Here is a 27,756-nt window from a genome sequence, read left to right as displayed (position 1 = left end):
AATATTATATATGCGGAAGTTTGGATGTTTGTTATTTACGCAACAATGGCAGAACGCATTTGAATGAAATTTGGCACACACATAGTATATTACCTGGAATAACATATAGGATACTTTTTATCCCCATAACCAAAAAGTGGGCGGAGACAAATACAAATTTCACTGGGAAAATGTAAACTGCAGCCATTCTTGCACTGTTAAAGTGAACCTCCAGACTAAAAATCGACTCAGCAGCACTGAAAAGGCCTGGTGTTTCTTTAACAGTTTCACAGCATCAGAACTTTGTTTCTCTTATACAAGCCTCATTTTTAGCTGCACAGAAGAAAACTGCCCGGGCATTTTTCCCCTGATGCTGTGCAAAGCATGATGGGATTTCTGATGTTGTTGATCTCGTTCTGCTGTTTTGGTGCAATTTTTTTTTTTAACATTTTGAATTTGACATTTGAAGCCCAGTGTGTGCAGTTGGGAGGGGTGATCAGGACACAGGACAGTTGGAACTGTGTCTCCTGCTCCTTGTCACCTCCTTTCAACCAAAAAGATGGCTGCCCCCATGACAAAGATGGCAGCCCCCATGAATCACAAACATTTGCCTGTTCTTTTAAAACAGGGTGGGTACAAAATTATATTACCTGTCTTATCTAATTAACATAACTAATGTAACTTAATGACAGTATGTTTGTTTAGGCTGAAGTTCCCCTTTAATGGTAGGGTTCTCAAACTTTGCACAGTTGGTCACTGGGTGACTGGGATTAATATTCAGGAAAGTAGGTGGAGCCTACAAAAGCCAATCAAAATTCACCTATTGATTTTCAAGGGGAATATTTAATTATTATTATTGTTTATTGGATTTATATAGCGCCACCATATTACGCAGCGCTGTACAATAAATAGGATTACAGACAATAGATACAACAATACAGGTAATAAGCAATAAGATACTCAACAAAATGCAGATAGTAATACAATGCCAGATCATACACTGGAGTGGTAGTGGTAAAAAGTTACATAAATCTGGGTAAAGTGCACACAGTCAGGTATGATACACAAGGGGCAAGGGCCCTGCCAAAGGCTTAAAATCTAGAGGGAGGGGTTGGTGACACGAAAGGAGGGGGTGCATCAATAAGTTCTTGGCAGAGGATTATGGCTGTGTTGAGTTGATGTAGGCCTCCTTGAAGTAGTGAGTTTTGAGTGTTTTTTTGAAGGTGTTGAAGGTGGGGGCAAGCCTGATGGGCAGTGGGAGAGAGTTCCACAGGATGGTTGCTGCCATTCTTGCACTGTTAATGGCACAAGCCTTAAACCTGATGCAGTTGGTCGTTGGTCGACTAGGGTTCAAATTCAGGAAAGAGGGTGGAGTCACAGCCAATCAGATTTGTTTCATTTCAATGCAAATTATTGTTGCCAAAGACTGCAAATCTCACAAACTAGGTCATTGAGGAATTGAGTAATTGTGTGTTAGGGTTAGAAAAAGTGGGCAGAGCCAACACCAGCCAAATACACACCCGGGCAAAGCCGGGCTATCAGCTATTGTATAATATGTCAGTACAAGTTCACCTACAGTAAGTGAGTACATTTGCACTGGGCATGAGAGTTCAAATGGTTGAGCACATTTGCACTGGGCAAGTGCAAGTTCACACGAGTGAGCGCAATTCCACCAGGCATGTAGAAGGTCAAGAACTATACATGCCCAGTACAAGGTATTGCTTGTGCATGTCTTCTTTCCTTTAGGTACGTACACTTGTCTGTTTGTTATGTTTGTTTGAAGCGCAAGTTCAACTTCAGACACTGTTTTTTATTAATTGAGAAAAACATTTTATTTTAATTATGCATCAACATTTTATTTATAAAAAGCTGCTATTCTTGAGAAAAATCGCCTGCTGCCCCAATCCATAGAGCCCTCGCGCCTCCTCTGCAGCCTCCCGCTGTGACTGACGCAGTTCTGCGTGTCAATACTTTTAGGCTATGTTTACAGCGACACGTTGGGCTGGACAATATAAGCGCATTGTGTAATGGTGGGTTCACATGGACGCGGAAACCATTCGAGTGATGCGATGACGCATAACCCACATGTTAGCAGTTGTAGTGAGGCATCCATTCATTGTATGTACTGCGTGCTTCACTGTATGCGTCATACAGCACGCATAACACACGATGCCACATTTACGCACTGCAACCTGTGAACTGTGAACACAGCTAGATGGCCAATATCTCAGTTGGGGGAAGTAATGGTACACATCATGCAATTTTTACTTACAATTCGATTCGATCAGATTGGGCAAAAAAATATCCAGCCTACTGATTGCTATTGACCAATCCCAAGCTCAAAATCGATCTGTTTCTAAATGGGCAGTGGATTGGACATGCTGGAAATTATCAATAAAAATGCTACAAATCGTTCTGTGTATGTCCTTTCGATTCACTATCGATCATTATCAAGTCGGATAAATGATCAGAAATAATCGCTTTCTTCTATATCCGATCGATGTCAGATCTGAATCACTCGAATAGGATTGGAAGTAAAAATTGCATGGTGTGTACCAGCCTTAAAGAGAATCTGAACTGAAATGAAAAAGTCAAAATAACCATACACAGGTCATACTTACCTCCTGTGTAGTCTACTCCTCAATCTCTTTCTCCTCTCTTGCGTCCCAATTGTCCACTGTGATCAATGGAATTCTCCATCCTCCATTTTGAAATGGCCATTACCCCATAACAGCTTCCTGGTCAGCACACTGTTAAACTGTGATATCACCCACTTGAGCCATAAGAAAACATGGACATTACCTTGCACATTCAGTTGTAACTGACAGCTGCTGATTTATAACTGACAGCAACTGGTATATTTCAGTTCTGACAAAATATTGTCAGAACTCGGAAGGGATCACTGTAAGAAGAAAATGGCGAGCTTCTGAGAGGAACTGACAGTGAGGAAAGTATAGAATATTCATTTGCAGCTACATCATGTGTTTATTTTAAACAGAGGGCCCAGAGGCGGGACAAGGTCCTCCAGCACCCAAGGCTGAGACACCAAACTGCGCCCCTCCATCCCTGCCACCCCAGCCGTCACACACTGATTGCTATTAGACTAAGAGGTGCCACAGGGCCCACAACCTCCCCAACACCTTAATCTCTAGTTATCTGGCTTGCAGTCACTGCTATGTATCCCCTTTTCTTATTTCTTTCTGCTTCAAACACAATTAGGAATGACAGCTGAATGAATTGTGCGCCCCCTCCTACACTGCGCCCTGAGGCTGGAGCCTCTCCAGCCTATGCCTCGGCCCGGCCCTGAGAGGGCCCAACCGTCCCGATCTCGTCGGGACTGTCACGATTTGGGAGGGCTCTCCCGCTGCTCTCCCGCTGTCACGGTATGAGCCCCCCAAGTCCCGGGCGGCAGTGGGCAGCAGTAAAAAAAAAATGATCGAGGCGCCAGCCGCGCGTGGTATGCGGGATGCGGCCATATCATTACTACCTCCCTCCCTCCTTCCCTTGAGATCTGCCCCCCTGTGTCCCCCGTTAGCAGAGTGCGCAGCGAGCGGAGCGGGCTGTCATTACCTGCGTCCATGCACGAGTACCGATGTCCAGCTTCACTATGCTTCCTGTGACGTCACAGGAAGCTGGATGAAGACACGGTACTCGTGCATGGACGCAGGTAAGATGACAGCCCGCTCCGCTCGCTGCGCACTCTGCTAACGGGGGACACAGGGGGGGCAGATCTCGAAGGAGGAAGGTAGTAATGATATGGCCGCATCCCGCATACCACGCGCGGCTGGCGCCTCGATCATTTTTTTTGTGCAGTGGCACCCATCCTCCCCAGAGTCCCCACCCACGGGCACCCTTACCCTCCTCCCCACCCACAGGCAGGGTGTATGAGGGTATATTTATTAAAACAAAATAAGGGCATAAATATTATTTAAAAAAAAAATCTTCAAAAAACGATGGTAGGCGTGTGTAGGGGGTGTGGTTAGGGGTGTGGCCAGTGTCCCGGTTTCTTAGTTTAAAATGTTGGGAGGTATGTTTTAAATAAATTTACTCGCTACAGGTTCCCTTTAAGGGATTTGGCGCTAGCCTATTTTAGGGGACCCAGCAGGAAACCTCATAAGAAAATTCCACTAATGTGATTGGGTGAGCGGCACCCTCTTGAACTGCTAGGTTTTAGATAGGTTGTAATAAACTATGCCCACACTATTAAGCCAATCACAATGCTTTGTGCTGTAGAGAGTGCTGTGATTGGAGGACTGTTCCCTATAGGGGCCCATACACCTAACAATTTTCCCGCCGATATACAGCAGATTTGATCACTGTGAATGAATCCGCTGGGAAATCGTTGCGCAAACCATTGATTTCGAGCCATTCGTGCGGAAGATTTTTCTTGATCGCCGGCGGGTCGGGAGTGAGTCGATAGCGGCGTTCGAATGCCCGACGACCAACGCAATACAGCGGCAATACATTACCTGATGTGGCCGGCGCGTGTTCCCGCTGTCACCGCTGCTCCATCTCCGCGCTGGGCTCAGAGTCCAGCAGGCTTCACTTCTTCCTGTCCCGGCAGGAAGTTTAAACAGTAGAGTGCCCTCTGCTGTTTAAACTTCCCCGGACAGTAAGAAGTGAAGCCAGCCGGAACCCGGAGCCCAGCGGAGAAGAAGCCGGCAGAGCAGGTAAAGTATGCGAGGGGGGGGGGGGGGGGCAGCGGCAGCACCACCACAGATTGTGATCGGTTTCATGCTGAAATCGATTCACAATCTGTTTGCAGTAAAGGCAGAGAGGGATCTATCTGTTGGTCGAATCTGATGGCAAATGGACCAGTGTATGGCCACCTTATGAGGTTTCCTGCTGGCTTCCCTAAACTAGACTAGAGCCAGGCAATGCTCAATTGGAGTACTAAAAACAACGTCTGCTGACTGCTGTCAATAATCCTTCAGCGATCCCCACAGGTTCTGATATAACCCACGTAGGGCTGCAAACTTCTGTCTCCTAACAAATGGGATTTAAAAAATATCAACATATAAAAATCAGCAGTCCAGGTTTACTGAATCATTTATGTTCCCCAACCTTAGTAAATCACCATCATTGGTAATGCTATGACTCTGCTATACAGACTACTTACACCCAAGTTCCATTCCCGGGAGATTGTTTGTAAGTTGAATCTGTTTGTAAGCTGAGTCCTGTGCTAAACAGTATAGTGTACTGGTTAAGGGCTCTGTCTCTGACACAGAAGACCGTGGTTTGACTCTTGGCTTTTCCTGTTCAGTAAGCCAGGACCCAGGGCCGGATTACTAACCAGGCAACAAAAGCAGTCGCTTGGGGCCCCATTCAGAGTCAAAGGGGCCCCATCAGCACATAAACAAGCCCTCGCCATCCTGTCAGCGGTGGCTGGTTGGTATAATGGTTAAAGGGACTCTGAGCAGTGCAGTAACTATGGAAAGATGCATATCACTTTAAAGCTCTCTTTCTCCTCTTTCCAATCATATATAAACGGCTGCCCTATGCCTTTTAGTTTTTGCTATTTTCGCGATTGAAATTGCAGCCACAGGACGACTTTTCTCCAAAGTCGGCAGCTTGATTCAGCACAATGCAATGAAATATAAGGAACCCAGGGGGATATAATTACAAACATCATGCTGGTAGGTGTGAGGATGTAATTAATTAGTTGTGGGTATGCTTAAAGGCATACCCACAGGCACTGCTCAGAGACCCTTTAAGGGTTCTGCCTCGGACACAGGAGACCAGGGTTCGAATCTCGGCTCTGCCTGTTCAGTAAGTCAGCACCTATTCAGTAGGAGACCTTAGGCAAGTCTCTCTAACACTGCTACTGCCTATAAGGCACGTCCTAGTGGCTGCAGCTCTGGCGCTTTGAGTCCGCCAGGAGAAAAACGCGATATAAATGTTATTTGTCTTGTCTTGTCAAATGATGCCGTGTGCTGCTGATTGTCTTCAGAGCCAGGCTCTCCTCCTAGGTCCCCCTCCTGCTACTGTGCGCTCTGCCGCTGCCCACTCCACCCTCCCTTCTCACAGAGAATCACAGCTGCAGCAAGAATGATAGCAGCAGATGGCAAACGCTCACTCACCTATTCATGATCCAAGCGATAGAGATCCCGTCATCTGAAACCCATCTGTCTCTTCTACAGTGCAGCCGCTCGCTCTGAACTTCCTGATTCTCAGATCAGACAGGAAGTAGGAAGTAGTAATAGTAGTAGTAACAGAGCGGCAGCACTCTAGAGGAGACAGATGACGGGACCTCTATAGCTTGGATCGCAATAGGTGAATGTGAGTCATCTGGTGCTGTCATTATCCCCGCTGCGGCTGCCTTCTCTGCTGGACTATCGTATTCACTGGGATGGAGGCTGCATGGTGGCTGTCTAGTTTGAGAGGAAAACGGTTGTTCGGTGGCGGGATGTAATTCTGTCTGGGGAACGGCTTCCGGTTTGGTGATGTCCAGAGCTTTCTGCTATTGCCAGGCTGGAGATGCAGGGGGAAAGTGCTGCTGCTGTGATATCTGGCGCCCTCTTCACAGGGGTTCCCCAGCCCCTGAGTGCAAATGTCCCAGCCATTCATCTCTCACTCTGCATTTCACGCTGCTATTCCCTGCATTGTGCACCCACAGAGGAAAGCGGGCTGTTGCCCATAGCAACCATTAGCTCGGCTGCCCCGGTGTGTGCAGCATGTTGCTGTGCAGCTGCATCTTCTGATTCTATTACGACATGATGGGGGGACCAAATCAGTTACTTTGCTTAGGGCCCCATTTAGCCTTAATCCGGCTCTGCCAGGACCTATTCAGTAGGAGCCCTTGGGCAAGAATCCCTGACACTGTTTTTGGTTGTTTTCAGTGTGCTTTTAAAGTCTTTTAAACTATTCATAACAGTTTATACAATACTGGAACATTTAACAACAAAATATGTAATTACGAAACATTATTGTATATTTTTGACATGAAGACAACTTGTATCTCTGAGATGTTGTAACTTGAGTCGTTTGTAAGTAGGGGACTTTCTGTATGCTGGACTGCTCAGTTTGACTTTATTCTGCTGTAACCATTTCACTTCCAGACTTTAGCTGACAAAAGGAATAAAAAAAAAAAACAAAGCAGGTGCAATGGGAGATTTTACTAAATCCAATCCTTGGCGATCTCCCCTGCTCGCAGGTATTGCGGGGTTAAAGATGGCCGGCAGGGTGTTTGTGCACGGTCTTGTATCCAACCAGCTGACTGTCGCCCCGTTGCCTGTGGTTGGCTGCCTTGTTGCCGGGCAACATCTTACGCTTTCCCTCTGGCAGCAGCTTCTGGATCAGCTGACGAGGCGATGCAGAGGATAATAGTAGGGGGAGGGGCTGCGGTAGACGCAGACTATTAGATCTGATTACCCGGTACTGTGATTAGAATAAGGTGTGTGTGTGTGTGTGTGTGTGTGTGTGTGTGTTGTCGGTCATGTGACCTGACCTGCCGCACTGGTTTATTTTAAATAGAAAGTGCAGCGCGACACAGTGAAAACATGCCCATGTGACTGTTCATTTGTATGCGACTGTGTCTCTGCTGGGGCGACAGGGAGCTGGAAGGGGGGGAGGGGGTTGGGGGGATGTGGAGAGGGTTGGGTGGGGGGGGGGGGTTCTGCAGTCCTCCATTAAAATCATATGGTGATGGATCGCACGGCTGCAGCACTGAACAAAACAATCCGCGCACATCTTCACTCTGCCACAGGCAACTTAGCCGCAAACACAAATAGCATGAGGAATAGTTCACTTCACTTAGTTGTACTTTGTGTCTTTGTCAGGAAAGATGTGATATTTGTGTTCTGCATACACTTTTCTGGGTTTAGTTGCATGCAGGCTGACCCCTGAAATCTGGACTAGCTAAAAGCAGTTGTGAAGAGTTAGGGCTGTGAGTCTGAAAATTCATGTGCAGCAGCAACAGCCACCCCTTTCCATGTGCAGCAGCAACAGCCACCCCTTTCCATGTGCAGCAGCAACAGCCAAACCTTTCCATGTGCAGCAGCAACAGCCAAACCTTTCCATGTGCAGCAGCAACAGCCACCCCTTTCCATGTGCAGCAGCAACAGCCAAACCTTTCCATGTGCAGCAGCAACAGCCACCCCTTTCCATGTGCAGCAGCAACAGCCAAACCTTTCCATGTGCAGCAGCAGCAGCCAAACCTTTCCATGTGCAGCAGCAACAGCGGACCCTTTCCATGTGCAGCATCAACAGCCAAACCTTTACATGTGCAGCAGCAACAGCGGACCCTTTCCATGTGCAGCAGCAACAGCCAAACCTTTCCATGTGCAGCAGCAATAGCCACCCCTTTCCACATACAGCAGCTACAGCCAAACCTTTCCATGTGCAGCAGCAGCAACAGCCACCCCTTTCCACATACAGCAACTACAGCCAAACCTTTCCATGTGCAGCAGCAGCAACAGCCACCCCTTTCCATGTGCAGCAGCAACAGCCACCCTTTTCCATGTAGAGCAGCAGCCACCCTTTCCATGTGCAGCAGCAACAGCCACCCCTTTCCATATAAGGCAGCAACAGCCACCTTTTCCATGTGCAGCAGCAGCAGCCTTCCCCTTTTCATAGCAGCAGCAGCTGCCACCCTCTTCCACGTGCAGCAGCAACAGTCACCCCTTTCCATAAACAGTAGCAGTAGCCTACCCTTTCCATGTACAGCTGTAGGATCTGCCCACTTTCCATGTGCAGCAGCCACCCTCTTACAATACACAGCAGCAGCAACAGCCACCCCTTTCCATGTGCAGCAGCAACAGCCACCCCTTTCCATGTGCAGCTGCACCCACCCCTTTCAATGTGCAGCAGCAACAGCCACTCTTTTCCGTGTGCAGCAGCAACAGCCACCCCTTTCCATGTGCAGCAGCAACAGCCACCCCTTTCCATGTGCAGCAGCAACAGCCAGCCCTTTCCTTATATAGTAACAGCAGCCACCCCTTTCCTTATGTAGTAGCAGCAGCCTCTGCTTTACATGTACACCTACAGCAGCCACCCCATTTCCATATACAGTAGCAGCAGCCAGTCAGCCACCCTCTTTCCATGCAAATCAGCAGCAGCCACTGTCTTTCCATGTGCAACAGTAACAGCCACCTCCTTTCCATGTAGAACAGCAGCCGGGCCTTTCCGTTGAGAGCAGCAGCCACCCCTTTCCATTGAGAGCAGCAGCCACCCCTTTCCATGTGCAGCAGCAGCAGCAGCCACCCCTTCCCATGTGCAGCAGCAACAGCCACCCCTTTCCATGTGCAGCAGCAACAGCCAGCCCTTTCCTTATGTATAGTAACAGCAGCCACCCATTTTCTTATGTAGTAGCAGCAGCCACCGCTTTACATTTACACCTACAGCAGCCACCCCCTTTCCATATACAGTAGTAGCAGCCAGTCAGCCACCCCCTTTCCATACAAAGCAGTAGCAGCCACACTATCTTTTCATGCGCAGCAGTAACAGCCACCTCCTATCCACGCAGAGCAGCAGCCGCCCCTTTCCATTTTCCACAGCAGAACTCTGGTCCAGTGGCGTAGCTAAAGAGCTGTGGGCCCCGGTGCAAGTTTTACATGGGGCCCCCCCAAGCACTCTATACATAACAATTGATACGGCGCACCAAAACCTGCCAAGGACAACCACAGTGTCAGAGGTGCAAGAAGGGGTTGGGGAACAGTGTGTTAAGGATTACTACTATTTAAAGCATCTATAGAAGTGATTATTACCAGCACAGGACCAATAGAGAGCTAATACTGTGATAGAGGGTGGACCCTTCGGGGCCCCTCTGGCCCAAGGGCCCCGATGCGGTCGCTACCTCTGCACCCCCTATTGCTACGCCCCTGCTCTGGTCCCCTACCTTTCATGTCCTTACCTCTCCCTCTAGATTGTAAGCCTTTGGGCAGGGTCCTCCTCCTTTTGTGTCCTACCTGATCATGCACCTCCATTACTGTGAACCCATGCTATGCATCTGAGTAAACCTAACTTGCCTAATCTCCATGCTCCCCTCCAGTGACTAAGCATTACCTTGTACTCATACTGTGTGGCATGATCTGGTCTTTCTTGTATTCCTGTATTGTCTTATTGCTGTTTGTCACCCCTAAATATTGTCTGTAACCATAACTAATGTCCAGCGCTGCGTAATACATTGGCGCTTTATAAATACAATAAATAAATAAATAAATTGAGAGCAGCAGCCACCTCTTTCCATGTGCATTAGCAGCATCCACCTCTTTTCCTGGGCCCCCTTTGGCTTAGTAGCATCTTACCTGTCCCAGTGGTTGCACTTGTCTGTCAATCCGTGACTCCGTGCTCCCCGACTTCCACCACTGGCTGCATTTCTGTGACGCATCTCGGGTGATGGAGGAGAGTTGCCCCTTTAAGGATAAAGACCGGGAGCACTGAGCCACGGACTGACAGAGCAGCGCGCCTGCCAGGGCAGGTGAGACGTCACTCTGTCAAAGACTCTACAGGGGGGTCCCTGAGAGCAAACGCTAAATTGGGGCAGACCTGGGGGTCCCGGCAGTTGGCTCAGTGCCCTGGGGCAACTGCCCAGGTTGCCTCTATGGTAGTAGTGGCCCTGAACAGTTGGCTGTTCTGTGTAGCACTACAGATACAATTCCCGCTTCACTATGTCCAAAAAGTAGGCAGACCTGTTTGTTCTAACCTTGTACTTCCACCAGTGTTCCCAATTTTGTGCCTTGAATTTGCAACAGTACTAGGGCATGCGGTACACAAAGCATTTGTATGAAGTTTTCCCAAAACAGCTTCCCCAGCCCTATGCAGTGAAAACTACATTTGATTAAGAGGTGGTTTAGGGTCACCTTTGTCACTTGAGAACACCAGTCTTTCTTCCATGGAAGACATAGAAGGACAGTAATTCTCCCAGCTGTAGATCTTGGACAGCAGAAAAGCCACAGATTGCTGCTTTCAGTACATCAAAAGATGACACCTCTTCTGCGACGACTGTGAGCCGCGAAAGCTTCAATTTCATGTTAGCCATTATCCTCGACAACCTTGTGCTGCTCACCTTTGTTGTCCTGAAGATTTTATTCTGAAAGTATAGTAATCCACATTTATGTGTTACGTATATCCAGAGTAGTCTGTGTTAGAACTATTTCTTTTATTCCATTCATTTATATAGTGTGGACATATTACACAGGTGTACATTTAAAGGATGCCCAAGGTATAAATAAACTAATGAAATAAACAATTGTATCTATCCTCCTGCGCCTAAAATGACCTTTTTAAGATATTCCACAGTTTCATTTTATATTTGAATCTACTTTTTAAGTTTTTACTCTTTTATTGTTTTTGCTCAATGACACATTCATTGAAGTATGCCAGAGCTATGAACTATTGACCCTTTTTATCTCTTTCCTGCTCTCAGAAGCTAGAAAAGTGTTTTATAGTTGTAATTTCTATCAGTGAGGGTCATTCTGTGGTCTGATTCAGTCCTGACTCAGACAGGAACTGCCACTTACATACCTGATGTTTAACTCTTTCAGGTAGAGAAAAAAAGGAACACAGCATAGTTATTTGTGTGCTAGGCACTGTACATACACATGTCTATCTCATCATGTCACATGTCACCTCGGGTATTCTTTAAAAATGGCACCATGATAAAAGCTGCTAATGTTAACGATATTCCACTCTGGTCAGTGGATAATTCTGTTAGTAAAATATTGGTAATTTTTAACACCTAACTCTGTTCTCACATGAGTCTTCCCTCTACCGATGCCTAACTGATCCCCCACCCCACAGAATCTACTGATGTCCAGATGCTTTCACCACTGCCACCCATGATATCCGGTGTCCAAATTACTTGGCACCAACAATAGCCGCAATGTTGTCTAGTCAATGGCCGCCAAATCGATCATCTTCTAGATCTCTCTCTGAATCTGATTAGAGAGCGATCTATTGCCTGTCCACCCACTGCACACCACTGAAGCTCACAGAGAGCGGACAGGCAGGCCAGCCTGCCCCGCAGACTTGTCCTATATGCAAAGGAGGGACGCCAATCCTCCGTATGGTTGCTCTGTATGGTAATGATGCTCTGATGGTTATTTCCCATTATATAATTACAAGACAACAGTGAGAATTAATTTGGAGGAATCGGTGTGTATTGCGGCACAGAATGTTTTACTGGATTAATTAGGATTTCGCTGTGAGACCCTGAGGAGACTCATTAGAGATTTGTGTGTAATCTGTAAAGCTGCTCCACCCAGGACTTCACTGTCCCTCAATCACACGCTGTCCCATGACCCAGGCCTGGTCTGCCCATGATGCCAAGTGAGGCAACTTCCTCAGGTGGCAGAAGTCTGGGGGCAGCAGCAGGCAGAAACAGGAAGTAAAGAGAGTGCCTGGCCAACCTATACTAGGGCAAATGTACCTGACTAACCTATACTGGTTAGCAACTGTTAAAACTAGGCAACTGTACCTAGCTACCAACACTGGGGGCACCTATAACTGGTTACCTACCTATACTGAGGGTGATTTTGGAGGGGCTCACCACAGCTATAACATGCGGTGCAAATTGTCTTCCACCATCAATACGTTACAGAGATGGAACTAGCCTCATCATACATGGTACACGCATGCCTATAAAAATGGCGCCTGTTAAAAACAGTGTCGGAAATTTCCGTTAGTAGAATATCAGTAATTGTACCGGTATTTTACTATGTACTGTAATTAGTATTGTAAAATATATTTACAGATATTTTACTATGACCTAAGCTAACCCTACCCTCACAAAGAAACCTCCCTTTACCGATTGCTCCCGAAGACGAGCTGCTCCGTACTGCACGTGCGTGAGCACTCACTCTCGCGCATGTGCAGTACAGAGCATTCCGTCTTTGGGAACACTCGGGCTTCCGAAGTCCAAACCATTGGTCCGGAGCCTGCTAATGAGGGAGCCAGCACTGGAACGACGAGGCCAGGAGAGGAACGGGAAGACTCAATAGGATCCAGAGCCTTCCCTCTCCTTAGGTGAGTATCTGTTTTTTGGGCGTGGATTTCGCTCAGACTCACTTTGAACAGTAGTTGAGGAGGCAACAAACTATTAGTTATCAGGTGCAGAAGAAACGGATGTGATAATGTCCCAAAAGTGACTAGGCCAGGAAAGAAGATTGTCTGAAGAGTTTCAATGATATTCCTGAAGGTTTCAGGCTAGATTCACAGTTGGACGTTGCATTTTGATGCAATGTTAAAGTCGTAACGCAAACTTACAACGCAACGCGCCAAAAAAGGCGCAACGCAGCGTTACTTCCGTATACAGCAGATACAGTAGAGCATAAAGGCAATGAAAAGTGTGCATCCAAGTCATTACTGAGCATGTGCAAACAGTCTAATGCAGCTAATAACGTGTATAACGCACAGCATGCAGCACTTTCACTTAACGTGCAGCGTTAGACACCAACGCAATGTGTGCACTGTGAACAGCGCATTGATTTTTCATTGCAGTGCGCTATTCTGTGTTAAAAAATTTTTAACGTGCGACTTTAACGTTCCACTGTGAACTTAGCTTCAAGGTTGAAGCCTATTGGTTGCAGAACAGAAGAGAGTTGCAAAGCAGAGGAGATGCTCATGACAAGTCTTGGATGGGAGGATGTGGGGAGGTGACCAGGGTCACAGCAGGATCATCCATAAGGTACAAGTGGAACAAACAAGAAAGCAGAGGAGCTGGCACTATAAATTGTAGTAAATTAAATCAGCAGAAGACAGTACATGGCAAGTTTGGCCTGAGTGTGCTCAAAGTAAATAGAGTGGAAAGCAGGTTGATTTGATGTAGGTAGATCAAGAAATCACTTGGCACTGCTGCAGTTATGGGCTATTTATTGTATCAAGTATGTTAGCAGATATTACTAACTAGACAGTCCACATACCATGATTGAAGAGATGCAAAAGCAGTGGGTGCGGGCACTGGTGGGTGGCCCGATGACCATTTTGTGCTGAAAAGCATTTCCTCTGATGCTGTGTCGCTGTCAGCAGGCATCGGATTGGTTTAAATGACCGATCATAGGCGCGCTTCCGAGCACCATGCTGCTGACATTATCCGCCTCTGCAGTTTCCTCCTTTTGTGCTCCAGCCAACACTGGAAGTGGCGGAAACGCACAGGCTGTGGGTGCTCGGCATCGGTAGTAACTTGGGGTGTGTGTGACTGGCCTGTCAGCAAGACGATGCATTAGTTCCTAGCGCTGTGTGCAAACTCTTGGCCAGCACTGCACAGTGAAACACATACCGTATATACCCGCATATAAGCTGAATTTTTGAGCACAAAAAAAGTGCTCAAAAGTCCTCCCGTCGGCTTATATGCAAGTCACCAATGTTTGGGGTTCACCTGTGTTTTAGGGGTCACTTGTTTTTCTGCCCCTGAGTTGCTGTTTGTGCCTGGTTTAACCTGATTTTTAGCCCCCCCCCCGAGTACCGCTCGTGTCTAGGCTCACCTTATGTGTCCCCAAGTGACCAGCTTCAGGATGGATGGGACGTTGGGCATGATCGGGCAGGAAAGCGGGACAAGCTTCTCCACTTGTGCATCCAGCTATTTGCAGGTGAACGGATCGCAGGAGAGGTTAGAATGCAGAACAGAAGGAGCGCGTCATTCAAAACACTGCGGGCTCCTCCAGACACTGCCCCTATTGGCTGTGGTAATATAATAGGCGGGACAGCTATCCTATCAACGCAGGGCAGAGGCAGGCAGAACAACTGTCCTGTAGTTGCGAGCTCAGCACTGGGACCAAGTAGGCGTGACAGTGCTGTGTGCGTGTGTCCACAGCAGCCTGTCAGCATCAAAACTGTAATTAGAGGTAAATGGCTATAAATTAATAGTGTACTATCTTGTTGGCTGCTGCGACTCTAGTGTATGTTATCTGTTCTATATCTGGTGATCTTTGCTTTGCACATAGTCGGTGATTGTGCATTTTATATAGGGGTGGCTGTTGCAATTTATATAGGGGTTAATGCTGCTGGGGGAAAAGACCCTCCCACCTCCACAGCAATGACCCCCATATAAACTGCAACAACTACCCTTATATAAAATGCAACACTCACCCCTATGTGCAATGCAAGAATCACTGCAGTATAGCCGGGATATGGGGTATATGGGGTTATTGCAGCATTCCATACGGGGTGATTCTTGCACTGCACATAGGGGTGATTGTGCATTTTATATACAGTGGCTTGCAAAAGTATTCGGCCCCCTTGAAGTTTTACACATTTTGTCAGATTACTGCCACAAATATGAATCAATTTTATTGGAATTCCACGTGATAGACCAATACAAAGTGCTGTACATGTGAGAAGTGGAACGAAAATCATACATGATTCCAAACATTTTTTACAAATAAATAACTACAAAGTGGGGTGTGCGTAATTATTCAGCCCCCTTTGATCTGAGTGCAGTCAGTTGCCCATAGACATTGCCTGATGAGTGAAAATGACTAAATAGAATGCACCTGTGTGTAATCTAATGTCAGTACAAATACAGCTGCTCTGTGACGGCCTCAGAGGTTGTCTAAGAGAATATTGGGAGCAACAACACCGTGAAGTCCAAAGAACACACAAGACAGGTCAGGGATAAAGTTATTGAGAAATTTAAAGCAGGCTTAGGCTACAAAAAGATTTCCAAAGCCTTGAACATCCCACGGAGCACTGTTCAAGCAATCATTTAGAAATGGAAGGCGTATGGCAAAACTGTAAACCTACCAAGACAAGGCCGTCCACCTAAACTCACAGGCCGAACAAGGAGAGCGCTGATCAGAAATGCAGTCAAGAGGCCCATGGTGACTCTGGGTGAGCTGCAGAGATCTACCGCTCAGGTAGGGGAATCTGTCCATAGGACAACTATTAGTCGTGCACTGCACAAAGTTGGCCTTTATGGAAGAGTGGCAAGAAGAAAGCCATTGTTAACAGAAAAGCATAAGAAGTACCGTTTGCAGTTTGCCACAAGCCATGTGGGGGACGCAGCAAACGTGGAAGAAGGTGCTCTGGTCAGATGAGACCAAAATGGAACGTTTTGGCCAAAATGCAAAACGCTATGTGTGGCAGAAAACTAACACTGCACATCACTCTGAACACACCACTGTCAAATATCTTCAGCAGGGGCAGGGAGGCTGGTCAGAGTTGATGGGAAGATGGATGGAGCCAAATACAGGAAAATCTTGGAAGAAAACCTCTTGGAGTCTGCAAAAGACTTGAGACTGGGGCGGAGGTTCACCTTCCAGCAGGACAACGACCCTAAACATAAAGCCAGGGCAACAATGTAATAGTTTAAAACAAAACATATCCATGTGTTAGAATGGCCCAGTCAAAGTCCAGATCTAAATCCAATTGAGAATCTGTGGCAAGATCTGAAAACTGCTGTTCACAAACTCTGTCCATCTAATCTGACTGAGCTGGAGCTGTTTTGCAAAGAAGAGTGGGCAAGGATTTCAGTCTCTAGATGTGCAAAGCTGGTAGAGACATACCCTAAAAGACTGGCAGCTGTAATTGCAGCAAAAGGTGGTTCTACAAAGTATTGACTCAGGGAGTTGAATAATTACGCACACCCCACTTTGCAGTTATTTATTCGTAAAAAATGTTTGGAATCATGTATGATTTTTGTTCCACTTCTCACATAAACACCACTTTGTATTGGTCTTTCACGTGAAATCCCAATAAAATTGACTCATGTTTTTTGCAGTAATGTGACAAAATGTGGAAAACTTCAAGGGGGCCGAATACTTTTGCAAGCCACTGTAGGGGTGGTTGTTGCAATTCATATGGGGGTTAATGCCATAGGGGTCCTCTCCCTCCAGCAGTATTAACCCCTATATGAAATGCAACAGCCGCACGTATATAACATGATGTCTGAATTACCGGTAATGTAATTTTATTGGCATTTACTGATTTTTGAAAATCAGGAGCCACTGCATTCCCTACCCCAGCTTATATGTGAGTCATCCATTTTTTCTTGATTTCTGGGGGAAAAGTGGATACCTCGGCTTATATGCGGGTCGGCTTATATGCAAGTATATACGGTACTTGCATACACATTCAATCTGAGCCAGGACAAGATCCTCCAGCACCCAAGGCTGAGACACCAAAGTGCACCCCTCCAACCCAGCCCAGCCCTCACACACTGATTGCTATTAGACTAAGAGGCGCCCCAGGGCCCCCAACGCCTCTAGTTATCTGGTTTGCAGTCACTGCCATGTAACACCTTTTCTTATTTCTCTCTGCTTCAAACACAATAGGAGAATGATAGTTAAGCGAGTTGTGCGCCACCTCCTACACAGCACCCTAAGGCTGGAGCCTCTCTCGCCTTTGCTTCGGCTCGGCCCTGCAATTAATACAATGTAGAATTAGCAACAGCATTTGGTCCGGCTCCTAATTAGGAAGTGCTGGACACTATATTAAGTATTATATGTATTATTACAACTCCAAGGGAGATGCAATTCATAAATAACCATACATACCAAGGCTAAATCATTAATTGCCATAGTGAATAAGAGTACTCAATAACAAACATCACAATTACCATTTTTTTTTCAGACTATAAGACGCTCCTGACCATAAGACGCACCTAGGTTTAAAGGACAAAAACTAGGGGAAAAATATACTAAACCTCGTGCATCCATGGTGCAGGGGCATCTTGTGGATTATGCCCCCTTTGTACCTCATGCCCCTTGTACGTCTTGTGTCTGCTTGTGTCCTCCTTTGTGCCTCTTGTGTCCCCCATCTGCCCGCCTTGTGTCCTCCTCTATGACCCTTTGTGTCCTCCTGTGTTCTTGTTTTTGTCCCCGTGTCCTCCTCTGCATGGGGACAGTACAGGTTGGAGGTACGTATTGACGGGTGTTCACAAGTCAGGGACTTCCTGCATTTGGAATATAAGACAAAGGCCTCAATTCACTAAGATCATGCTGGAGATAAGGCAAAAGAAAACTTACTACCACACAGTGAGAGCGTTATCTTATCTCTTCATTCCTTAAGTTACCTTCTCTGTAGTTAAGATCACTCGACAGCCGAGTGGACGTGTCTAGCGGCAGCTAGTGGTGGCAGTGAGAAGTGTTTGAGGGGTCACAGCTTTGTGTTAGCTCAACTAAGGCTGCTTCCCCTCTCAATCTGGTCAAACCCGCAGTTGGGAACCGCATCTGCTGGCTTGCCGCAGGGCCGGCTCCTGACAATGCTCATATATATCGCTGCACTATACAGGTTATGCACCTATTACAATTGTTTGATTGTATGTTGTAAAACCTTAATAAAAACCTAAAAAAAAAAGGATACATACAATTTTAACAAGGGGTGTCAGGCAGAGAGGTAGCACATAGTTATACAACATAGCACAAGGTAATACACGCAAACGGTACAAGAAGATTGATCATTTGATTTTAGACTAGAGATCCAGAAATTCAAGTCTGAGTTAGTCCGTGGGAAGGGTGTCATTGGGGGGGCCTGAAGAAAGATCAAGCAGTACACATTGGGGGAAGCATACTAGAGAGAGGGTTTCCAGGAAATAAATCAATTTTGAATAACAAAATTTGTGTTTTTGTTATGAAACAAAAAAACAATCAGCCCAGGAGATGCAAAAGGAGAACTTAGGTTTCCTGCTTAGGATGGGGATGTTCTGTACACAAAGCAGTATACTATTACCTTGGCCACAAATAAATTATATTTGCATTTCCTGATAATTTTAGTAGTTCTTGTTATCCAGCAAGTCAAATTGGGGAAATCATTAATTGCAAGGTAACATTCCTAATCATTTTTTGCAAGTGCAATCACTCTATATCTGCCTGGGCTTTCATTTCTTTCCCACGTTTTATAACTCTCCTCTCTTTCTTTCTTTTTTTCAGGGCTCCGCCCCTATCCTGGTCATCATGGTGATTTTGCTAAACATCGGAGTTGCCATTTTGTTTATCCACTTTTTCATTTGACGGGACTACTCCAACGTTTGCAAAAAATAATAATAATAATAAAATTGTCAAAATGAAAAAAAAAAAAACACAAAAACATATATTTAAACTTTAAAAGAAAAAAATTCTAGAAGACTGGACGCTGCTTATAGAGCCAGGAATGCAACTATGGCTCCTTCATCGGCTGTTTTTTCTGATTGAGCCTCTGCGTTTTAATATCTGTTATTTAAGTTGATTTTTTTTCTTCCAAAGGAACAAGAGTTAAGTTCAATTCACAGTTTGCCTTTCCCTTCCCATGGGTAATGTCATTTTCTTTTCCTTTTTTTCTCTTTTTTTTTTTGTCATTTCTTGGGTTAATCCTTTCTTGCTTGTTTGGCATGTGAGAATGCAAAACAAAAAAAAAAAGAAAAGATATTGACTTTTTTTACCCTGGTCAGTTTTTCCTGAAAGTTATATTACACATGTGCATTGGGTTTCAACAGAAAAAAATATATAGAGACTGGGTTGACCCATTGACCCACATTATAGACCATTCATGGTCTGTTCCCCAGGGTCATAACCTGTTATTTAATACTTTCCATTATATCCAAATGCCATGATGAAATGAAACATAAGGTGCCATGCCTGATAAGATATTATGATCCAGTTTTATTTTATACATTTACCTCTACAGCTACATTTGAGTAGTCATTCTCTGCACCAGAAGTCTGAGTTTTGTTTAGTTTTTCCTTGTTCTACTTTTTATTGGACCGAGATTCCCAAAATTTAACTTTACAAAGATATTTTTTTAAATTAAAAATATAAATTAAATATAATATTTAAGAAAATGCTTATTGATCAAATTATATTTTCCCACTTTTTTAAGCTAACTAGGATAATATTATGCAGGAATATCCAAAGTAAAATAAGGCACACTCCGCCTCTTCTACAATGTTTCATTATTTCTGCAACATGAAAAAATTTAGGGAGCGATCACACTTGTGTCTGCGGAAACTGATTCCCCGCAAGCATTTGGCCACACGATTGTGAGTTTTTTGCGTGTTTTTTTTTTTTTTTACAAGAGCCAATGATTCCAATGAGGAATCGCATACGTTGTGCGGAAAAGTATTGCAGGTTGTATCCTATTTTTTATTTTATTTTTTTAACGCTATGCAGAATCGCAGATGACTCCTGAAAATGCTGCGGCTCCTTAGAAAATCATAACATGCATTTTCGCATTGCGGCTGAAGTGCACCAGTGTGATTGCTTCTGAAACTAGCTTATTTTATCCTTGGATATACCATGATCCATGGTGATTAAAATATTTAACAATTATGCTGATAAGTTAAACTCAGGAGGTAGAATTAGCAAATCACGGCTTCCAGCAGCTGATCCAGTAAACCAGCAGATACCGTACGCCAATTTGAGTTGATAGCTCCACAAACTCATTTGCAGGTTAGCGGATTTTTTTGCTCATCGATCATCATAGCCTTTACAAAGGTAGAAAGCAGGGATAATTAAGCTTTAGGCCTTCAGATCACCATTCTCACCCCTTACAATTTTGCACTTTTACAACATTAAATTTATTTTTTTCAGGCCTGTGTGATGCAGTAATAGGCACAAATTAGTTGAAAAGTTTATTTTTGTACTTAACTTGGTCCAATAAAAAGTATGAAATGATCATTTACTGGCAGATATAATAGTGGAGACAGGCTGCGTTCGCTTCACAAAAAGCAATCTTTTCAATATTATTGTGCATACATTTTAAAATTATATTATTTATAGTTTGCAAAGGGAATGTATAGTGATTTTTTAAAAAAATATTTCAAATTGTATTTATGAGATTTATCTTAAATAATACATTTTAGAAGGAAAATACAAAATGCTGCAGATTAATGTTTTAGTTTATATATATATATATATATTTATATATATATATATATATATATATATATATATATATATATATATATATATATATATATATATATATATATATATATATATATATATATATATATATATATATATATATATATATATATTAGTCCATTCGCCATTTTGAAGACTCTTATTCTACTGCTACAAAGAAAATTCAATGATGGACAATAGGATTCAAAATTAAAAAAAAAAAACATTTTTTATTAGTAGCTTAGCAATCCCATAACTTCATAGCTGCAAAAAAATATATATATACATTTGCGATTCCAGGCCCTTCTATCCATATATACTGCCAACATACAAAATATATATAGCCAAAACACAAAATAACTTGGGTGTAACACTGACATTTCATAGTCATTTTTTAAACAAAAGTGGAGTATCACTTTAATTATCACTTAATGAATCAAGAGGCTAAATTATTGTAGTTTTAGAAACTTTTTTTATTGCAGCAGTAAGACCCACATCAAAGCAGCAATAATATGAAGTATTCATGTGTAATATATCATAGCTTTCAAATAAAATTGAAATGTGTTTTTGTTTCCAAAATAATTAAATCTATCAAAAACACTGTACATTCCCTTTGCAAAACAGACATTTGCCTTCTTAATACAGAGGGTATTTGCGATTATTCAGGTCGGAGTGAGCATATGATGACTCACACAATGCATCACTGCTGAATATTCAAACTGTCCCTTTGTTGTCCCTGAAAGCTACATATGCCTCCAGAACCTCTGTAATGCTATGATGTGTCAGTGTGTTAATTGTACAAAGCCACGCTGACACATCAATGCATTTCAGCGGTTCTTGAGGTGTGTTTAACTTTCAGGGACAACAAAGGGACGATTTACATACTCAGCAGAGATGCATTGTGGGAGACCTCTTATGCTCACTCCAATCTGAACAATCACAAACACCTTCTGTTTTAAAAAGGCAAATCTATTTTTTGCATACCTTTTCAGGGCTTTTTTGGACTTTTTTAGCACCTTACACATTTGTAGGAGTTCCCTTTAAAATGTACTTCAACTACTTAAAAAAAATGTCAGCATCTAACAGCCAGTTGGCACTGTTTGAGGCCGGTGGAGTTCTGGATACCTCAAGGTTTCAGTATTTGCATAGGACACTTCTACACATTTAAGGATGCCCTGTACAATTTTTATGAACAATTTTATATTTTTTATCAGATAAATCACATTGATTAGTATAAAAAAAAAATTGAGCAGTTGCTCATTAAAATCAATCATATAGTTGATTGTATATAGCTGGATTGTTGATTCACCCAGCAGATTTTTTTATGAACAAATCTCTTCTGATCAAGTTCAAAATTGTACCATTGATGTGCTCACTCTATTATTTTTTTTCTTAAAAGAAACGCTTATTAGCAAAGCTTTATTGTTAACTACCATCTTTCCAAAATTGATTAGTGATCTAATATTTCACCTTGTTGTTTTCATTCTAAATATATACAGTATATACTTTTTTTGTACATAAAACATTTATAATAAATCAAAAATAGTTTGTTCACTATACAGAATATTTGTCATGAATAATTATTCCCCCTGGCCCTAATAAAAAATATCTGTCTAAATATCTCTAATCCACATAATCCACAGCTCCTAAGGCAGGATTCTGTATGTGGCAGAGAAACATTCTGTTCTTGATCACAAAGGATCATTTAAAATTGATTTACAATTGATTATTTGTAATTCAACAAATTGATCATATTTTAGAATTATTCATAAAACGTGTACAGTTAATGGGCAGCTTAATGGACATTTTTCTTTATAAAAGTGTGAATAGGAAATGCAGTTTTTTCACAATAAATTTTGCCATTATTTTTATTAACCACATTTATAAAAGTGCAGATAAGGTCAAAATAATGTCTCTTGTTTGTGGTTTTGCTGTTATCTGATACTTATTGCCATATTGGTCCTTATTCAGTTAACTTTTTCTCCTTAGATTTCTCGTAGGTGATATTTTCACACCCTAGCAATAACATGTCTTTTAAAGAGGAGCTGCCAGTTATAGTATCTCAGACCCCCCCCCCCCCCCCCCACACACACACACACATACACACACTTAAATAAATACTTCCTCTACTTACATAACACATGTATTGCACTGTCCACATTGTCTTATTTAGAAATTATTTATAAAAGTTATCAAACACATCTTTTGGCCCAAAAAAGGGTGATCTTTTAAGGGACACCCGAGGTGAAAATAAACTGATGAGATAAACTATTGCATCTATTCTCCTTCTCCTAGAAATGCCTTTTTTTTTTTTTTTTTTAGAAATCCCTGTTTTATTTTACATTGAAATCTACTTTTTAAGTTTTTATGGTTTCATTGTTTCTGCTCAAAGACACATTCATTGAAGTATCCAGGAGCTAAAAGCTATGAACTATTGATCCTTTTTATCTCTTTCCTGCTCTCAGAAGCCATTTTCTTCCAGGAAAATGTTTTATGGTTGTAATTCCTAATCAGTGAGGGTTACACTGTAGTCTGACCCAGTTAAACATCAGTGATGTAAGTGACGTTTTCTAACTGTTTCAGGCAGAGAAAGAAAAAAAGGAACACAGCCTAGTTATTTGTATGCTTGGTACTGTACATACACGTCTATCTCATCATCATCACATGTCACCTCGGTTGTCCTTTAATAATGGTGAATACCAAAGTAAGGAAGACACATCCTTGTCATTTATTTCCACTGCAAGTCAGTGGGGCTTTTAATTCCACCCTTATACAGCCTGGTCACTGACGTTTATACTATTACTGTACTGTATGTGTATATTACTTTTTAATCATGAATGCATTTGTGAAGCTTCCTTTCTTGAGCTTAGGGGCTAAACAGCATTACTTTTCTGTGCTTTTCAAGCCTAGTCTGCTGTTGAAAAATACCTGTTCTCTCTTTTATAAATGTGGTGGAATTTCAAAAGTGGAGTTAAAATGGCAATGAAATCATAAATAGACGCTCTTTATAAATAGCCCACAAGTAGTATCTTACCTTTGCTGTGTGGAAGTCAGTAGGTTTTCTGTGTCCAGAGGCAGCAGAATGTCACGACCAACACCTCAGGGTGACGGATGCTGGGATGGTTGTCGGGTGCTGACATTTTTTTCTTCTGGCTGGTTTAGTTCAGAGCCAGACTAAGACAAGTTTGGAAAGAAGTGGGAAGGGTTAGAAGCTATGCTTGTTTTTATTGCTGTGCTATGGCCCAATTGATGAGGTTTTTCTTCACTTCTAGCAGTAGCAGCTGTCACCAGAACAGGACCTGGAGGCAAGTATCTCCAGTAGCAACAACAATAGCAATAAATATGTCATTAGAGTCTGGAAAATCATTAACCAGGTGAGAAGGGCATCTTTGATTATTCCTACAGGGGTCATAGACAGCAGTAGTAACCTAAGAACATTCCAATCCTTTCCCGCTCTAGTATGAAAATCCTGTCTGTGTTATGTATACAGTGAATGCATGATAAACCAAACATGCAATGTGTGAACTTTAATGAGCATTTATATGACCATCACTACAACTGCATACAGTACAGTCTCGGTTATCCGGCACTGACAGGGATTGGCTAATGTCAAATAAGTGTGCTTTCTGCTTGCTTGAGACTCGATGTTAAAAATAGGCCTACCTAATACAACACTATACCGCACTCTCTATACATACCATGAACTCTGTAATAAATGTAATAAAATACAGTAATTAACCTTGGGGCAGCCATGGAGCCCAGTCTCTAAGCACAGCAGAGCCCACAGATAGCCTAAGAAGTTTGCCTTCACCACTGTGAGTACTGCCGGCGATTTGTGCTGGTTGGTTGAGACTGCTGGTTAGTCGAGTTTCGGATAACTGAGGCTCTATTGAAGTATGGTGAGATCTGGTGACACCCCATCCTTATTGATTATTATTACCTCTTTTATGTTTGACTTTGTACCTGTGAAGCGAACACTGTTTCCTTTAGCTTACCAAGCATGGGCCGGCACTGAATGTGCAATGTTGACTTCTGATTGGCTGAGACCAGTAGCCCTCCTACCACCCCCACCAAATGCAGAATGTAAACTTTAGGGCATTATTCAACCCACAGTCCGCAGATCTTAAAGGTCCCCCATATACCCTCCCGAAAACTTGAATACAAAGACATTACGGACATTCTGTTTTTTATTGGCTGAGTTATGTATGCCTGTAACCTCTTCTGTCTTTGCATGCATGATGGCTTTTAAACCTTCTTTTCATCAACGTTCGGTCAAGCCACTTGTCTCTTCAATAAACCATTCTAGGTCATGCAAGTTTTTGAAAAATGTTGACGATCCTGGACTCAGCCGGTCACATTTTTCTCAGCTTCGCCTCCATCTTTTCACCAAAGCACGTTTTACTTCCGTAATTCTGAGATTTCAATTAAAAAAACGGATCTGTTTCCTCCATTTCCGGTGGTTCCCAGAATGATCTAAGATCCTTGCACATGGGAAGGCAGAGCAGACGTAAATCTAATAAATTGGTTGCATTATTGCTATAGATACTTAGAGGTGACAATATTCCCAAGTGCACATGCTCCGTTTGAGGCTGAAGTTCACACTATACTCGTTTGTATAATGCCCGTGCTACACCGCAGGTGTAATGCAAGGCATACTCTGCACAATATAACATACACCTTACTTTCCATAGCATATAGAAGTGCTATGATATTGTGCTCGTTATCGCACACATTATTCAGAAATGTACATCAGAAAGTACAATTGGATGTGGTCAGTTATTACGCAAACATGAGTTGGTGTTTGGCAAGAACTTGCAAATTTCTATTGAGACATACCTGACCACTGGGAAGGTTGCTGAAAGGTCAGTATGTTAGCACTTTGCTTTTTTCCGTTTTGAATTTACTAACCATTTAGCAGCCCTTGCTGTGGTCAGATACAACACACACGGGCCCATATGCAATTCTCTTTTTCTCCTAGGTGATATTTTCATAAGTTGTCATAAAATGCTATTTAAACCACCAGCAAGCAAGAAAATGCTCAAAATAATTTTGATAAAAAATCTTCACCAACTTTTTGGTACGGTTTCAGTTTTCTCCTAGGAGATAATTTTTCATCTTCAAATTTAAAATAACTTTCCAGCACTTTTCAACTAAAAAAGTACCAAAAAGTAGGTGAAAAAGTACTTTCAAAATAATTTTCAGTATTTTCTTGCTCTGATGGCTCAAAAGGCATTCATTGACAAGTTTAAAATTATCACCTAGGAGCAAACTCAGGTGAAAAAGTGAATTGCATATGGGCCATGTGGTAATTGTAGAGACGTTTCTAACAGAAAAGCATTTTACTAAATGCAGTCCAGGTTTCGTGGCTCACCTACATCCCCCAGAGATCTTTGCTACACTAGACCACATGGCTTCAATTCACAAAGCATTACCGCATTTGGTAATGCAGCAAACCACTGATTTTATTGAACAGTTTGTCAAACGTTAATTTACGAAGGTTGTTACTGCATGGAAAAGTAAAATTACCAACTAGTGAGGTAAAAAACTCAACAAATGGCAATTCACAAAGATATTCACAGGGCTTTCCAACTCTGTCCTCAAGTACTACCAACAGTGCATGTTTTGTGGAAATCCGCAGAGGTTGTTCATCAGCTCTGCTGAGACACAAATTATCTCAGCAGTGAATGTTTGTGGTTTTGCGCAAAACATGCACAGTTGGTGGTACTTGAGGACACGGCTGGGAAGCCCTAGATTAGAGCATTCAGTAAAACAAGTGAAATATTTGGTATTTTACCTCTAGCTTGGAGCTGTTGGTAACTAATAAACAGCCATTCGGTATAGGTACAGGCAGAAGAGTCAGCCGATAGCAGGAGCCACCCTATCCTACTCCTCACTCCATTTGTGCCGATGTACTGCTGGGCGGGACATCAGAAAATAAACAAAACATGAGATGCAGGAGCAGGTTCCCCTGTAACCCTTTAGACATAAACAGGGATAGACTGATGCAGAGAAAGGTCCCTCTAGTGGCATGCATGAAGATCTAAAGGGACACTTGGAATGCCTTTTACTCTTGTAGGACAGAAGAAGGAATGGCTCATGTTTTAGGCAGAGCACTCGTCACAATTCTGACCAGAAGTGGGAGTACATCACTGTTTTAGAACAGCTTGCTGCTGAGACTACTCCACAGCTGGTTACACTTTTACTTTTTACCCAACAGGTCCTGGTGAATTGAAACCATATTTCGGTAAATTACTGAACTATTTCTGAATGTGTGAAAATCTTAGTAAATTAAGGGGGGGGGGGGGGGGGTTGAGAAAATCTAAAATACCGAATATGGCTTTTTACAGACCTATTTTTTTTTTTTTATATAAATAGATCTTAGTGAATTGAAGCCCATGTGCTAATAAATTCATATGGGGTAGAGTCAGTATTTGCCATATCAAAGCTCTGGTCTGTGGTTCTTTCTACTATACAGTCAGCTAGGTCTGTGCTACGCTGATTTCATGATGTGGATGGCCACAGTGGAGCTGATGTATATTCCGCTGTGTCCATCCACTATAGTTTCGCTATTTGTATGTGTCTGTTGTAACAGACAGTAAGGGCCCATTTACACTTAATCAGATAGTGTGCGTTAGTGCGCGTTTTTTCCATAGCAGTGCACTGTGAAAAGGATTTCAGTTAAAACGCATTGAATGTGAGACGTGCCATAGGAAAACATGGGCATTACTTTGAAAATCAGTTTTCTTTCCGTTATAACTGAGAGCAACTGATTAAGTGTAAAAGGGGCCTAAGGGTCCTTTTACACTATATCAGTTGCTGTCAGTTGTAACTGAAAGAACAACTAATGACAATCGTAATGTCCATGTTTCCCTATGGCCTTTCAGTCTATATGCTGAAAAACTGAAGCTTTTTCACAATGCACTTCTATGGAAAGTTAAAAATTAACAATGCGTTAATGCACAAGGTATGATGCACAAGGCATTAAACGCATTAAGTGTACATACGGTCCCGAGGCCTCTTTAAC

At 43.1% G+C, this 27,756-nt stretch overlaps 1 protein-coding gene across 1 annotated transcript in view; it reads left to right on the top strand.

Moving 5' to 3' along the window:
* The window catches only part of JPH3 (junctophilin 3), a 183,160-nt gene extending 157,985 nt beyond the window's left edge, over window positions 1-25,175 (top strand). The window contains exons 5-6 of the mRNA XM_068260160.1: window positions 18,783-19,141; window positions 24,005-25,175. Of these exons, the coding sequence (XP_068116261.1) occupies window positions 18,783-18,863 (81 nt within the window). The 3' untranslated portion in view covers window positions 18,864-19,141; window positions 24,005-25,175. The remainder of the gene's footprint in view (window positions 1-18,782; window positions 19,142-24,004) is intronic.
* The last annotated feature ends 2,581 nt before the right edge of the window (window positions 25,176-27,756 follow it).

The sequence above is a fragment of the Hyperolius riggenbachi genome, chromosome 11, assembly GCF_040937935.1.
Source record: "Hyperolius riggenbachi isolate aHypRig1 chromosome 11, aHypRig1.pri, whole genome shotgun sequence".
Lineage (NCBI taxonomy): Eukaryota > Metazoa > Chordata > Amphibia > Anura > Hyperoliidae > Hyperolius > Hyperolius riggenbachi.
The sequence above is the reverse complement of the archived record's forward strand: the minus strand, read 5'-3'. Positions and strand labels throughout refer to the sequence as shown.